General features: G+C 40.7%; 1 protein-coding gene across 1 annotated transcript; it reads right to left on the bottom strand.

Moving 5' to 3' along the window:
- Nucleotides 1–1,133: 1,133 nt before the first annotated feature.
- On the bottom strand, nt 1,134–14,773 carry vapb (VAMP (vesicle-associated membrane protein)-associated protein B and C). The gene is made up of 6 exons (XM_058055711.1): nt 14,493–14,773; nt 9,370–9,522; nt 4,537–4,640; nt 4,327–4,407; nt 4,048–4,227; nt 1,134–1,309 (listed from the first exon to the last, which is right to left on the bottom strand). The coding sequence occupies exons 1-6, from the start codon at nt 14,548–14,550 to the stop codon at nt 1,154–1,156; spliced, it is 732 nt and encodes a 243-aa protein (XP_057911694.1). The 5' UTR covers nt 14,551–14,773; the 3' UTR covers nt 1,134–1,153.
- Between the last annotated feature and the right edge of the window lie 1,347 nt (nt 14,774–16,120).

Genomic DNA, 16,120 nt, shown 5'->3' with positions numbered 1-16,120 from the left:
AATGACGGAACACGTGGCGGCACTGGACAAAAAGGAAAAGTATGTGGAAATCAAGTGAAGGCAGCTTACAACATGCCACTGTTTGCTAACATACATTTGCTGCAGACAGAAACAGAATGTATGGCTCAGCAGAAAGATCTTGTTGTCACGGAAACAAAATGAGCATGCAGACACCTTCTGTCCTGTGTGTATTTTCTTTCCAGGCGTGCGTTTGTTCCAATGCATACATGTACTGTACTCGTGTCTCGGTCTGAGGAAAAAAAAACTCACTCAAACAGGTCACAAGGCAAAGCGTTGGCCTGGTGAACGTTAGCAGGCGCCGTCGGAAACCTGACAAAATTCTGGAGCTCGTTCCCAGGCGGCAGCGGCAATAACTGTAAATGCTTTAGCGCTTCGACAAGGAAAGAACAAGAAGTGATAGAAATGAAACACAAATGAGAGGAAATAAAAAGGATGTGTGCAAACCTACAGCCAAACAATCACACAATTAACATCCTTATAAAAGCAATTAAATTAAGATTTCAAAAAAAAAGTCCAGATGCAACACTCGGCTGTGAACGCATGCAATCAATGTCGATCTTCACCCTCCCTGGTGGGGGTGGGGATGTTGTGATGAGAATAAGGTGAAAATTAACACCAGGATAGAAACTACAAATATGGGTTTGTTGTTCCAGTCTCTGAATGAAGGAGTAGTGAGGACTGCCCCACAACAAGATGGTAGTGGTTCTATTGTACACCGGAGGTAGGGGGTTTGGGGGGGTGACCAGTGACATTCGCACAACTTGACTCAAATGTGGTCTCAAAGGTGTGAGGAATCCTGTTAATGCTAAGCTCCGCCCACACATCATGGAATTTGGTGAATAAGGACGAAAATGACCAAGTGGTGATTCGGCTATACCTGTAACAGTTTGTTTATAAGATGGTGAATCATTAATTTTTCTGTGCACCCCCCCTCAAACAATACCTTTTTTTTTTTTTAATTATAAATGAGGCTGAATCAAAACCACCCCCGCAAAACCCACCTCCCGACCCAGCAGATATGGCATCTCTCATCCTTAATCCCATATCCCGCATTTGATTGGATTTTATCCTCCCTCCCCCCCAAAAAGCATGCTCCCCCCTTCCCACCCCACCCATTAGACTGCGCCGTGCTCTACAACACCAACTTGCCCACGATGACGCCCACCAAAAAGAAGAGGATGATGAGGGCTGCCGAGCGGGCACTCAAGCCTTCCTCCTTCTTCATGCCAGCCGAGGAGTGCTGGGAGGACATCACGTTGCTCTTCCTCATCCGCAGACCGTCGTCCTCCTGAGGACAGCGGATGGGGGTGGAAGGAGGTTGGAAAGCGATGATGTATGTGGGAGAGGTGGCGGCGGCAGAGGGGGGGGGCGGGCGGATGATGGAAGCGGAAACAGCAGCAATATGGAGAAAACAGATGATCATTTAGTCAATCTGCCCATGCGATAACCCTGTATGTATGAATGTACTACTTCTAATCATCTAGTCCCCAATAAAAGGCACCAGGCTTTTATGGAGCCCTCTTAGTTCACATTTAAAACAGCAGGAGCAGCCAAAAGTTGTTCGGCTTCTGGCAAGAAGCTATACGGGTGACGTTGGCGGCGCTTTGGGGTGGATGAGGCTCCCTCTGCCGCACGTATGACTCATTTCTAACTGAAGCATGACAAAACCCCTCACACACAATTAGTCGGAACAGTTGGTGGTGGGTGAAATCATGGCTCCCAAAAACAATATTATGAGCTTTTAACCCTGACTGGAGACACACTCCCTGCCCTGATCATTATTTTCATTTAAATATACCCTGTTATACAAAAAGAGGCACTAAAAATGGTCGCTGTTGGCGAGTCTGCCCTGTGTCTATGTACACTACTTCACGAAAGACGTCCGTATTAATTTTTTAAAAATGGCTTCCTTACACATCTTAAAATAAAGCCTACTGCCCTTGTTCATAAAGGCAGTATAACAGTAGTACTGGCTGGTAATTGGATGAGGGCGAGGAAGAAAGGGGATGCTGCAAAGAGCCTGCCTGCGTTCGAGAGACATGTAACTCCCTGTGATAGCAGAAACTGGCCAATTAAAAACAGAATCTACAGTTAAAATGACATGAAGTCAATGAAATACTGTCATTGTGAGAAGAAGGAACATTGGTGCGAGCCGCTCACATTTCTCCTTACAAAAATATCCCTCCAGAAGTCGAACCAACCACCTAAAACACCGGCTAAGTCGACAAAAAATGTAAAAACTCGTCAGCAAGCAAGAGTGGAAGCCAGTTGGGTTAGCTTAGTTTAGCAGACCATGCTAGTGCGGCTATGATAGTGTGACTTGGGCAATACGAGTGCGTTTAAACTGTGTTGTGTTTTACCGCTTGTTAATAAAGCAACAATAATTGCACCAGCAACTAAGTCTTCCTTAACCACAAGCACGGGTATTACAGTTTGTTGCAATGTGTTCAGATGCTGATATCCCATTACAAAACTATATCCGTTACTGGGCAAAACTGTCCAATGAGGAATTGCATGAAAAAATATAAGAATTTTAGCATTTAATTAACTGACAAACGAAGCACACACTCTACAGTGGTAAAATAACTGTAAATTTGGGACCAAATAAAAGAGATTTCATAGGGTCCAACATACTGGAGCAATATCTGTTTCCCCTCTATGTAAGTGAACCACAAATATCCCCAAAAAATAAACATATCACACGAAAATACTTTAATTCTGCATGGACTCAGGCTTACCTTGATATTAGGCAAAAAAAAAAAAAAAGGCTTCCACATGTGTAACAGTTGGCATCCCCGCAGTCCAGTAGTGAGGTTTTACCCATCTGTTACACATGCACACTACACTTCTGCTTCTTGTAACAGGCAAAATAAAAAAAGGTTACACCATTTAAATGTTTTTAGATTATGCTATGTTTAGAGGCTCCAGACCTTTTTGTTATTTTTAGTGGAAGATGCTGCAAAAATGACTCCTTTGCTCAAAAAGGTTTCCAACCCCTACTCTAGATACGCGCTTACAAAAAAGCAATGAGTAACAAATCTAGTAAAGTGACTATGAGACTCCTCTCTAATCTAAAAGCACTCACAGGCAGGTAAGCCCATCTTGTGACATTTTTTTTAAAAAAAAGGGACAGAAAAAAGTTAATTTGTTTGTGCTTTCATGTTTTTTTACACACTTTGTGGCCAATTATGCACATTTGATAATTACATCATTAAACAATTCCTGTGCAACCCACCACTGCCACAAATAGATCACAGTCCTGGGGAACCTAATGTTAGCACTATAGCGGACATAGCTACGCTAGTACTGCTAACACTTGGCCTTGTGCTAACACTTGTGTGCTCGTCCATGTGATTATATATTGGACGAGTGCATATTTAACGGCATGAAATACAGTTCATTTACATTAAAACACTTCCAATACACTATTGTGTGTTAGCGTCACATTAGCTAGTTAAACATAACATCTATGATGTTATGAGTAGTTGATAGGGAAACGCCTCTGTATTGTTTTGTATGCATAAAACAAACATATAAATGATGAATGAAAGGGATAAATAAACATTTAAGGTTACTTTTACCTTCACTGAAGACATGACTACTAAAGACACGATGTGGCAGCGAGATCGACCGTCACCACCTTCCTGTTTTCAGTCATGCCAAGAATCATGTCTTTGTTGACGGTACAAGTAACCTCAAATGTTCATGTGTCGTTCATTCATCATTTATAAGTATTGATATGCATTTTGAACTGCTTTCTGCATATACTAGTAACTAGTATTGTAAAACTGTCAAAATGGGTTAAGATTATTTTTTTAATTTCTGGAACAAATTAATTGGAATTACAATATTTCTTATGGGAAAAATTGCTTCATTAACATCCTTCCCGGTTAGAGTCGGACCTTCAGGAACAGATTAATGACGCTAACCAAGGTTCCATTGTACTTAGAAAATAGTATAATGTGGTACCTTTGATACAAAACAAACAGAGTACCCATCAGACACGTGTGTGTCTTTCTCACTTACCCTGATCTGTTTGTTTTCTTCCCGTAGCCTCTGAGCCTCCATCTGCAGCCTCTTGCACTCTTCCATGATCTTCTTCACCTCGCCGTCGTCGAGGGTGGAGCTCATGGACTTGGAAGAAAGCACGGAGGACTCGGACTTCAGAATGCTGGACGACATCATCTTATTGGACTCCATGTCGTGCTGCCGGTGGGTTACAAAACGTTAGCATGCTGTTAAATCGACTTTTGATGGCACGGCCTCATTCACAAGCTTAAAAAAAAGGTATAAAAGGCCCTTTACCGTCTTTTCGTTCTCCGCTGGCATCTCAAAAACACACCTCAGCTTGGAGTCCATTAGCTCCTCTGGCTTTGCCTCCTTCCACTGGAGGGATAATGAAGAGGCAAAAGGATGACTAACTCTTGTGAGGTCTTTCAGCATTTCACACGCATTATGAAAGCAATTAAATTCATGAAAAACATACAGTAAGCATGCAAGACGAGTCACACTCACCACTCCCTCCATGTCGGTCATATCAGGGGGCGCTAGCATGGACTGAACCATGAACTTGTGTTTGCTCTTCTCATTGGGGTCATAGTCAAAAGGCTGCAGCATAACTGTAAGGAAGCAAAAGAGGGAAAATGTTTTGTCACATCTAAACATCTCATTAGATGACTCTTGATTAGAACATAACTCGCGTTTCCAGTAAGTCTATAATTTAATGCAAAGCTGTGTTGAAAATATGAGGGAATTAGACAGGAAACTCAAGAAAATAAGATCTAGCCATGTTAAACTGTAACCATTACACACACACACCTAACTCTTTTTAGATCATTACTGATCTTACCTTCTCAACTGGAATGAGGAAGAAATTCGTGAGTATCAAACACTCATCTATCAAACCAAATCTTGGCATGACTCGTCCCCCCGCCGCCGCCCGAAAAGACTGGTGTCTTTGATTTAGTTTCATGCTAATGTTACCATGACGGCCAAACAGTGACAGATCTACAAATACCCCTAGGGGTTAATCGTTCTAACAGCTTCCAAGCCTGTTTCTTCCCCGCTATTTTCTGAGCATTACATATCCCGCTAACAAAAAACAGGTGTTGGGTTGGAAGACCACATCCACACATCACCACATCATTTTTTTTTTTGGATATTGTTCCAATATGACTGAGAAGGTATTATAAAGTTGTAACAAAGATTTACAATGATCACTTTCTTAAGTAGGGCAGTCTGGCAGGGAAGAGAGGATGGTTCAAATGCTTGCTAATGTTTGGGAATCGTTTCTCCATTGAATAGTTTTTAATAGGGGTGTAATTTAAAGTCATATTGTGACATGGGTGCCAACTACAGGCTAAAAAATCCTGCTCTGGCTTATTAATTTCACAGCCGGTGTAGCTATTCAAACGGTTTTCATTTGTGACACATGCCAATCGTCCCATCGGAGGTGTAGAAGTGCACCATTACAGCCATCAGGGCGGCTCAATATCACAAAACAGAAACAGCCGGCGTGAACAGATTGGGAACGTCCTGTTTCAATCAGGGCCAATTTGCAAAGCAATCCAACTTTGGTCCGAGGGGACACGACTGGAGAACGGAGGCAGGAAAGTGTGTAAATTCTTTGGGCAACACAGTATCACATTAAAAGGTCCTTAAAGAAACTCCCCAAAGGGAAGCATTCCGATAGCCGGAACTTAGTGGGGGTACGTTTTGACGCAAAGCTTTTGAACACGAGAATTTTCTTGTAATTGCATAATTAATTGCATGATTTATGCAGCACATAGGTTAACTGCAGGCGGAATGATAAAGCAGGACAATCACTAGCCTGCACATTCATGATGAATGGAACCATTAGAGGGGCAAAGATGTTACAGACTACTAGAAAAACGTTGCTTGTCAGTACAGTTAAAGACTTGATATTAACTGAAAAAGTGATGAAAGTTAGAGACCCCTGCAACCTGGACACTTAATTTATTCTGTTGGGCAGGAGTGATTTCTATTTAATCAAATATTTATTCGTATTATTTGTTATCTAAAACTAATTAGTACATTTCTCCTAATTGCTCCATAGTAGGCAACCTAGCGCTGGCTGCTAATGCAGTGCATTCCTTGTTTGTTGTTGCTTGTCATGATGTACTAGCCAGGTGGCTAATGTGCTTTCTGTTGTAGCATGCAACAATAAATCTAAAAGGGTCGTATCCGATTGCAGCGTCATGACGAATCTTGGAATAATTTGGGTTTTCATGTCAAAGTGCTTGCTAAACAACAACTGTTGTCCCTCATCTTGGGAGAAAAAGCACAAGCTCAGCAACATGACAAACATTACCTTCATTTTGTTATTGTTTCTTTTCCCTTTTTTGGTGTCCTGAGCATTTGAAAATGCTCAGATTGAAAAGCATGAAACCATGAAATCACGACACCAACGCCAAGAATGTGACAAACAAAAGAAAACAATAGCACATAACATTCACTGATATTGTGTTGTGATAATTATAAATGACGCGCACAAAATGGCCACAAGTATGTCAGCATGTGACACAAACACTGCAAAATGAAGCCCTGGAATGGAAACCGACAGTATTATTTTTATTCGTAGAATAGATCCAATTTTTTAAAAATGCTTTTACTTACTGAAAGTGACAGATCGAGAAAGACTGCAAGGTCAACAAAACTTACAGGTGACACCAGCAACAGATGCAACCAAGCACAGCCATGAATGCACGTGAAGAAGGTCACATATTCACAACAATAACATGCACTAATATTGTGTTGTGAGGATTTACTGGCAGTAATAGCGAGCTGGCGCGTCCGTATAGGAAATAGCACTGCATTAGCCACCATCAGCACTAGGGCTGGCTACTACGAGAGGAAAAATGTGAATCGACTTATTGCCATCTTGGCACACTTTTCCACGGTTGAACATCTTTTTTGACTATTTCCATCTGCACGTTAGTAACGTTTGCCCCACAAAGTTTGCCGATCTGAGGAGGCAAATGCCGTCTTCAGGAAATGGGAACAAGTTTATGTCGAGTGTTCCAGCAAGCGCCTTCAATGATTGTATTTGTAAATATTTAAAATATTCGAGTACACATCTAACACAGGACATATGCTTTTCAATGTTACTTTGGACGGCGTAAATAACACAATTAACATGTGTTATGGCGTCTGTCCGTTGATTTACCGGACATCGCTGTAACGAGATACAGGTGGGAGTTGTGCCTTAAATCACAAAGTGAAACAAGACATGACATGAGACCGTACATGCCTGTGTAATAGATTCAGAAGAGCATGTAATAGGTGGCATTATGTCACCAAGGAAAATGCCGGTCAAAGGTCAGTAATGTGTAGTGAAATACAGTGAGGAAACAAAGACGTGAAGTGAAGCAGACTTGTTCTCAAGGGAAACCCTGCCAGGATATAACGTTTACAATATGTATTCATATTCAAGCTTCTCAGGCAAGCAGGATCTCTTTCTCCTGATTGTGCTCTCCTGGGCACACTGTGTCCAATTGTGAATCAAAAGTTAAAGAAAACACTCTTTCAAATATTAAACACAATCCACAGCACTTAAACTAGCCTCTCTGTAGAGGGATTAGACTACATCGCAGTTTGTTGTGCTAATGACAAGCTAATGAGGCTCATTCAACTATAAAATAATTGTTATTTTATATCACAACATTGTTATTTTGCTCCCGGGCCTCCCTTGCATGTCTTGGAATGTCAGACACAAAAATGTTCCCAGAGGAAACCCAGTGTTTGTGGACACAAGGATTTCTTGAAACATTCATGGCACATATTTTACCACTGGATGCTACATAACACCGACTGGAGCACGGCGGCATTCCTGCGGTCAAAGCTTCGTTTAACATATTCGCTCACGGGGCCAAGAGCTCAGATTCACATGCTGCTTGGCTAGGGGTAGTCCATGACATATCAAGGGTCTTTCGGAACTCTTACATGATTTTGTTTTACAAATCCACTTTGTGGCTGCATGGTGGACTAGTGGTTAGCGTGTCTAACCATGTTATCAGAAGAGGGAGGGTTCGAATCTTCATTGGAATATCTCCGTGTTCACCCAGTTTCATCCCACACGGCCAAAAACAAATGCTGACATTTTACTCGAGGACTAGCGTGGCACTGTTAGCATGATGGCAGACACTTTATCCATATTCTTCCAATCCCTCAGCAAGCTTCGCCAACCAGAGCAAGTTGGCCGCGCTGCCCTGGTTCATTCATCAGTTCACTGTAGACGGGATTTCATTAATGGTAGGACTGTCAACTGATTGCAAGTTTTAATCAAATTAGTCACAATTTTCAACCTGATTCATCACCATTTGCTACTATGTGTGAAATATGCCCATTGTGCTGCTACGTAATCTACGTTGAATTCACATTTTTTGTGTAAACATAATTCCCGGGATTTCCGAGCATACTTAAATGCATTTGTACTTCAGCGGAAACAGTTATGTTCTTGAGAACAGGTTGTCTTTCAGTTTATTTAGACCCCATACACACATAAACATGTGATTTTTGAGGTGTCATGAACGCACCTCAGTGTCGACTAGCGACAATGATGAAGTGTAGTTCCTAGGACGGGCTGACTAGAGACGTGTTTATGAGCTGGAGTTACCCATTTGGTGTTGTAATTGCACTTCCGGTCAGTATAAAGCTATGAAAGAGTGGCAGAGATGGTGTGGCTCTGTGGGGACACTACTGTGAGAGATGCGTTAATTATGTTAAAAACTGTATTTTTGATTTTTGATTTTGTATTATGTGCATTCATGTATTGTAGAGAATTATTCGTCTTTTATTTTGTCTTTCATTTCCATTCAAAAATAATGTCCCCTGTCAACTGTCCTTCTGGGACCTTTTATGAAGAATGGAATATTTTTTTTCTGCTTTTCAGCAGACGCTATGCGAGGTCACAAGTGGACTGTACATTATATCAAGGGTTCATTTGGCCCTGAAGAAATGTTGCAGGTCACGTAATAAAGGAGAATCCTATTTCAGGCTTGTGTCTGTTCCTATGGCAACAACATTTTTTTATAAAATGCACTGCCAATGAGAACGTAGGTGCATGACCTAATCTAAATTAGAGGGCAAATTGATCTATTTTTATCTGACATACAGATATTCTCAAGATAAAAATGATGAAAAATGTGACGCAGGTGATTGAACCAAAGTGACCCATCAGTGGAATGTGTTCTTTTGTCGCCCACTGCTGACCGACATCTGCAAAGACACTGAGTGAAAATGCTCAAAGCAGTCAATTAAGCCTGTAAAACCCCACCCGATGTAAATTTATACAGTCAGTATAACCAACAATTGTTAAAAGTGACTTACCTGAGACATTGATGGAGGTGCCTGCGTCAATGATTCCACTATTTGGCCGTACGCAGTACCGGCGTGGGGCAGTCGTCTTCACCTTGAAACACACATTCCTTTCTGTAGGGTTTGAAAGCTTGAGATTTGTGGTGACCACGTCGGAGAATGGACCTATGGAGAGAGAGAAAAGACGCTTAAGTCAACGTGCCAACATGTTAAGACTGTAGAAAATGTGTGCTCAACAAATAACATTTTGAATTATAACACGTAAAACATATCAAATATTTTAATGAAGATTTAAAAGAAGGGTCTTAAATTAAAATTGAGGAAGGTCCTTTTTGGAAATTGAAGGTGTGAACCTCATTTTGCCTTCAATTGCATCAAACAGACAAGATCATATGAATATGAAATAGGGATCCCATGCTGATCTTCAGGATCAGTACCGGATGCCGATCCGCTGTATTTTGAAGATCGGAAAAAATGTCACCTTCCGCCATGAGATCGGGCAGATCCGGTTGTCGTATAACGTTCGGAACTATGGGCCACACTCCAACATGGTAGATGCGATAATACACCTCACCACCATGCAGACATGACCGCAGGGTACAGTGGTGGAGTTAGTTTCATGTTGAATATTTGGCTTCGGAGTTACAACAGCAGTTCCCCGTCACTGTGGCTGGACTGCTGTGTCATGGTGCAGTGAGCTCACACGGGAAGTTCTGCTCTAACCGCCGGTTGTTTACACTAGGGACCGGCAATAAATTAGTATTGCATTGAAGATAGCTTGTTTGTATAAAACAAATAATAAAAAAGTAATGTATTATAAATCACACCAAATTCACAAATTTATTTAAAATATATTGTTGGTCATGCTGTGTACTCAAAAGGTAAATTCACCAATACTTTGCCTGCATTACTTTTAATGCTTTGAAGAACTATTTTCATAACCACATTCAATACCACAAATTCATGTTTGTAATAAAAGCTTATTAAAAAGGATCACATCAGCAAGACTATTACAAAAATTGGATTAGATCAGAAGCCAAAAAATGTGGCTCGGGACATCCCTAATATGAAACATAATCAAACCCTGCACATTACCCTATTGTTTCAGTACAATACAATAGCATTTCAATGAAAATGGGACCAGATTTCACATAAATAATAAAAGCTTTGACTATACAAACAACAGATGAACAAAGAGGCTTATTTTTTAATTAAATAAAACTGCACCAGTTCCTCTGGAAAAAATCTTTTTAAATAATTTAATGTGTCGCTTTACATGAAAAGCTGCAAGAGTACAGCTTAAAGTTTTAGATTTGGCACTGGATTATGGAATAATTAAAGGGAGCCTATTATGCTTTATCCACTTTTCTGACTTATAAATGTAATTAGAATGTTGTATTCTCGTGTTAAACAAAGTTTATGAGGTTTGTGCATTTGGAAGTGAGCCCTAAAAGAAGTTTGGGATGGCTCAAAACTTATTTTGAGTTATTGAGGTTATTGTGTGTAGCTGCTCTATAAGAGACCGCAACTCAATACAAAGGGTCAACAAATGAGCATAATACGTCCACTTTAACATATTTTGGTATGTCCATTCAATATTTTAGCTGTCAGCTTACTTTTTAGCAAGCCATGATTCATTTTGAATGACGCCACTGTACTTCACTGTCATGCCATCCATAATAACTGAAGTACGCTGTGATCGATTTGCGAGCATGCTTATGTATTACTATTTTTATATTTCCCATTCACTTAAATTGGTCACTGGTCCGTAAAGACCCATCACTGGGTCTGTATCCAGACCGAGGTCGGCTAGTTGGTGATGGCTGGTCTAGAATAACCAATGTTGATATTTGCTGTTGTACATATTCCACAATTTCAGATTTATTGTAACTTATTTTAAAATATTCTTAAATACTTTGATTAGGTTGTCTTTCTGTAACTCTGAAATTCTCAAAAAAATGTATTGACTGAGAGCAACTGCACTGCTCTGGGAGACTGGGTTACTTTCAGATTCAGTTCACACACATTCAACACCCACCTCAGCCAAAAAAAAAAATAAAGAAATTCATTTGGACGATGATATAAGCATGTTACTGGTAAAGTCATTAAGGGCTGACCGCATCACTTTAACTTATCGTCACATTGGCTGTTTCTGTCCGACAGCATCCCCGACAGAGAAGAAAGTACTTGGTGAAATTTATATCCTCATGGTTAAAACTGATAAAAGTATTAATCACTTGACAATTCTGTCAAGTAGGAAGCTGAGAAGGCAGATGCTGGCTTCCCATAGTGGCAGCTCCACACTGTTTACAACAATGGAATATATATGTAACTTCATCACAGTCAAAATGTACATCATGTGCAGCACAAATATTGATGGACTATTTTTTTCGCCCCAGGGAGCCTTGCTCCATTTACACCAGTCTGTGTGGCAGTAATAGTAACAGCAGCTATTAGGGTATTTGACTGCATTTCATCGGTCGGCTATGGGAAAAATCTAATAATCAATACAGAATCTCTCTCTGAGTATTCTGAAGTACTGTTTTTATGTTAGTTTTGTTTAGAATTGCCAAAGTGTGGATGTTGCACGACTTCATATAGCAGCTGTAATGTTGTCCTTCTTTAGACAGCAAACTAGTTGAGTCATTGAACAAAAAAATCTATACAGGCGATTTAATAATTCGTTAAAAGATCTATGAAGGAGTCAAGGTGTTTGTCAGTCTAATAAAAACACTTAGATGCTCGGAACGAAACTAGCTACTGCGTGCCGGTGAAATGTAAGTGAAATTAAACAAGTATCGTGCACCACACAGAATTGTAAATCCAAAACAAAACAGTATTGTGCAAAGGTATGAGGGAAATGGATTGCATTAACTGTAAAATACATTAGCAGTATTGGCTGTGTGTGCGTGCATTGACTACATTTGCCTTTTTGTATTCCCCATTCCAACAAAGCCTATAGAGTAAACTTAGCATGGTACTATTTTTGTTGTTGTTGTCAGAAAATAAATAACTTTGCTCTCGTCCTGCTACCTTTGTGCTCTAGCCTCTTTAGGCAGCAGACGACTTGGGCCTGAAATAAACCTGAACCCTCTGTAGTGAAACTATTAGCATAGCTATAAGGGATATCCACTACGCAACCTTTTATGAAAATGTAAATGTCATCATTTTAGTTATTATGCCTGTTCCTACATTTTATTTTTTATATGCAAACGCTTCTGCAGGTGACAACTGTACATGAGGACGAGGTGCTACTTCAGAATTAGCATCAGCTTCCCAGATAAAGTTTCATTCAGCTCAGCAAACACCCAGAGCAGCAAGACACGTCCCTTCCCTACTTGAGTGAAGGATGGTGTGGGGGTGAATTTCAGACCCCTGGCAGGCTTGCCTTAACATCTAAAAACTGTTCAATGCAAAGAATACACCACAGACTACAGATCTGCTACTTTACTCACGTTTGTGAGGGACTCAAAATATCACGTACAGCATACGTAAATACTGCATACGAGAGGCTTTCCTCTAACCTATCTTTGTGAGAAAAGGACTGCGTGTTCACATAGGGCACTCTAATGCGGAGTAAGAGCATGTGATGTGAGCTATTATCTGGTCCGGCACTGCGATTGTCTGGAATACCAAGTATGCACTGGCTGATTGGCTGGCATGTGTCTGTTTACATCATGTAGACACGGAAATACACCAGCCCTACGGAAGCTGTGTGTTAGCACTATGGGCCACCCCAACTTAAAAGATGAAAAAGCAGTTATTTAAAGCATTTCAGATGCCAACAGAATAGAAATATGTTATTTTGTGGACATGATGTTGACAATAATAGCACACTGATAGATCTAAAGAAATGAAGTAAAAGAGGGAAGTGTTCACGAAGTTGTCGTATTTTTAAACTGATCAAATTGACTTGTGCTATCAATATGAGGAATTCAAGGGTGTCGTGAACACAAGTTGTCTTTTTTTACTGCTGATTAGTTAAATTCTAAGAATTATTAAGGAAAGCAAACAAGATAATAATAAAATTGGTGGAGTGAATTGCACACAGGGTTTATACACTTTTAAAGCACTTTAAAGATCATTTTTTAAACCACGTTTGAGCTGTCTAAAAATTTAAACAGCTCAAACGCGATTTAAAAAATCATCTTGAAAGTGCTTTAACTGTGTATAAACCCTGATTGCAATTCACTTTTTTTTTTTAACAAAGTTTAAAAAACACAAACCCAGTAGGAGTCTAGGATTAAACAATCCAGGTCGCTGATCTAACTCTGAAGCCACTCTAATCAGGAAGAATATGCATTTTTGCTGGTGTTTAAAATACCACAGAAAATTTTAAATCCATGTTTCTCTTTTAAGTTTTCCTTTTTATTTTTCTGCATGGTTCCTTTATCCTGTCTTATCCTGTGTATGAATCATTTGTAATAATATGCACTATAAACAAATGTGATGATGTGAGAGGTGCGGCTCAGCACATTGCAATTATTTTAGACATACTCATTGCATTTTGTGCTTCTGTCACAACAATAGCATGCAGAAATGCAAATAAGGACATTTGTTGCAAAACATGCATCATCGCACCATATGCACCATGGGCCTAAAGGCAAGGTTGCAGCCTAAAGGCGAGGTTCCACGGTGAGTACGGCTGTGTCTGCAGAAGCAGTAGAACACAAGCAAAATGAATTCTTGCACTTTTATGTCTTTAGTCATCTGTCAAGCTTGTGTCCTGTCAGCCAATCAGAGGACGAGCTAGTGTTAGCGACCTACACCTGCTTGATGTTAAAGCTAACCCATGTTATCTGTGTTTACGCAATTTACCTCATTTTCACCTCTTTTGTGTGAATGACACTTCCTAATTGATATATATTTTCAGCCTTTTACCTTGAGGGCAGCTCCTACTGGGAGGAACTAGGGCTACAGGGCCTTGTGTTGTATTAGCCGTGAAGCTAATCCAGCTAGCTGTCCGGCTAGCAGCTGTCACCTGACCTGCAGTACTTACCAAGCGGCATTATTGTCTTTGTTTTCTACACAAAATGTCTCCAGAAGCATCTGAACAATACCTCCCTACCTTTATTACTTCCTACCCTTGCCGCCCACCTCCCGTCCAAACCGGGCCCTCCTCCCCTCCCTCTCACCTCGGAATTTCAGTTCGTGCTGAGGCTCCAAGAGCAGAACCTGTTCCGGCCTGGCCATGACCCAACAAGCAGGAGCAGGGGCGATCGTGCTGGGACCACTTGTGAACGTTTTTCAAACCCCCCCGGCCGCGTTGTGATGCTGAGGCACGTTGCAGCGTCACGCACTCGGCGACAACACTCCTGTCCCCCCGGTCAGTCAGTCAGTAGTGAAGCTAGCTAGCTAGCAAGCGACGGCTGTGGTGATGCAGCAGCAGCAGCAGCAGGAAGGGAGGGAGAGGCAGGTCGGTGACGTCACGGCCTCTGCATTGCCACCCAGTGGGGAGGGTGTCAGGGTGACATACGGTGACGGGGTGATGGGGGGTGACACACGGCTTATGATGTGGGAAAGGTCGGGAGATAAAGTTAGCTAGTGGACAATGTTTTCGGGAAGAATTCGAATTTATATTATGCATGTTTAATAGTAGTATTGTCCACAGGCATTTACGCTTTATACTACTTTTTCTCTTATAGCGGCCAAGAGTGTTTATTGACAACTGCAGAAAGTACCAGGCATTTATAATGAAAATGGGCTTTTTAAAAAAAAATGTTAGTTTTTAAATCTTGATGTTTTTAAAAGACATGTTAAGAATTATTATAATACCAAAATTTCAATCCCCTGAAAATAATGTTTAATAAAATACTTGATTCCACCTTCGGCCATCTCTGTGTGGAGTTTGCATGTTCTCCCTGTTCATGTGTGCGTTTTCTCTGGTTTCCTGGAACCTTGTGGAAAAGGTTCAAACCATTGTCACGTGCTACGTTTGCTAATATCATGAGCTTTCTTGTTTATAGTGTAAAAGTGTGATGATAACCATAGAAGCTAGAATGGTGCTTTCTGCCAAATGGGAAAGGGTCTGGTTGCTCAATACAATATGAGAAATACATGTAATTAAATATTACATCATCATACATACGGTGGACAAGCGGTTAACACACGGGCCTCACAGCTAGGTGACCTGAGTTCGATTCCACTCTCAGCCATTTTTGTGTTGAGTTTGCATGTTCTCCCCGTGCATGCATGGGTTTTCTCCGGGTACTCCGGTTTCCTCCCACATTCCAAAAACATGCTAGGTTAATTGGCGACTGCAAATTGTCCATAGGTATGAATGTGAGTGTGAATGGTTGTTTGTCTATATGTGCCCTGTGATTGGCTGGCGACCAGTCCAGGGTGTACCCCGCCTCTCGCCCGAAAGACAGTTGGGATAGACTCCAGCACCCCCTGCGACCCTGAATGAATGAGTTTGTATTAACTGTATTTTCTCTTACCCTTTTAATTGGATTTTGTAACTTCTTAGGTCGAAAATAATTACTTTGTACTTCTTTTTTTTTCATCAGATGAATTTAAATGTTAATTTATCACTCACTCCATTCACTTCAGACTTATATTACATGTAATCATAATAAAAACTACAGTACATGCAACTGTGATTAGTTACTAGTTGCACCTGTTTGACTGGTTAAAACAACATTCAAGTAACACATTCTTAGACATTGCAAATACATGTTTTTTTCTGGATTGAAGTTGCTCAACATGTCAAGTTTGCAGTATGATTAATAGTGCAGTTCTTATTCAAAACTTAATTATACAG

This window comes from Doryrhamphus excisus, chromosome 18, assembly GCF_030265055.1.
Source record: "Doryrhamphus excisus isolate RoL2022-K1 chromosome 18, RoL_Dexc_1.0, whole genome shotgun sequence".
NCBI classification, from domain to species: Eukaryota; Metazoa; Chordata; class Actinopteri; order Syngnathiformes; family Syngnathidae; genus Doryrhamphus; species Doryrhamphus excisus.
This window is presented reverse-complemented; position numbering and strand designations above follow the sequence as displayed.

What these genes read in the sequence shown, in the direction of transcription:
- vapb (XM_058055711.1), bottom strand. Translation starts at nt 14,550, where the DNA reads ATGGCCAGGCCGGAACAGGTTCTGCTCTTGGAGCCTCAGCACGAACTG. An exon ending in GCACGAACTGAAATTCCGAG is followed by an intron (nt 9,523 to 14,492) that starts GTGAGAGGGAGG and finishes CTCTCTCCATAG; the next exon opens with GTCCATTCTCCGACGTGGTC. An exon ending in TGACCGACATGGAGGGAGTG is followed by an intron (nt 4,408 to 4,536) that starts GTGAGTGTGACT and finishes TTATCCCTCCAG; the next exon opens with TGGAAGGAGGCAAAGCCAGA.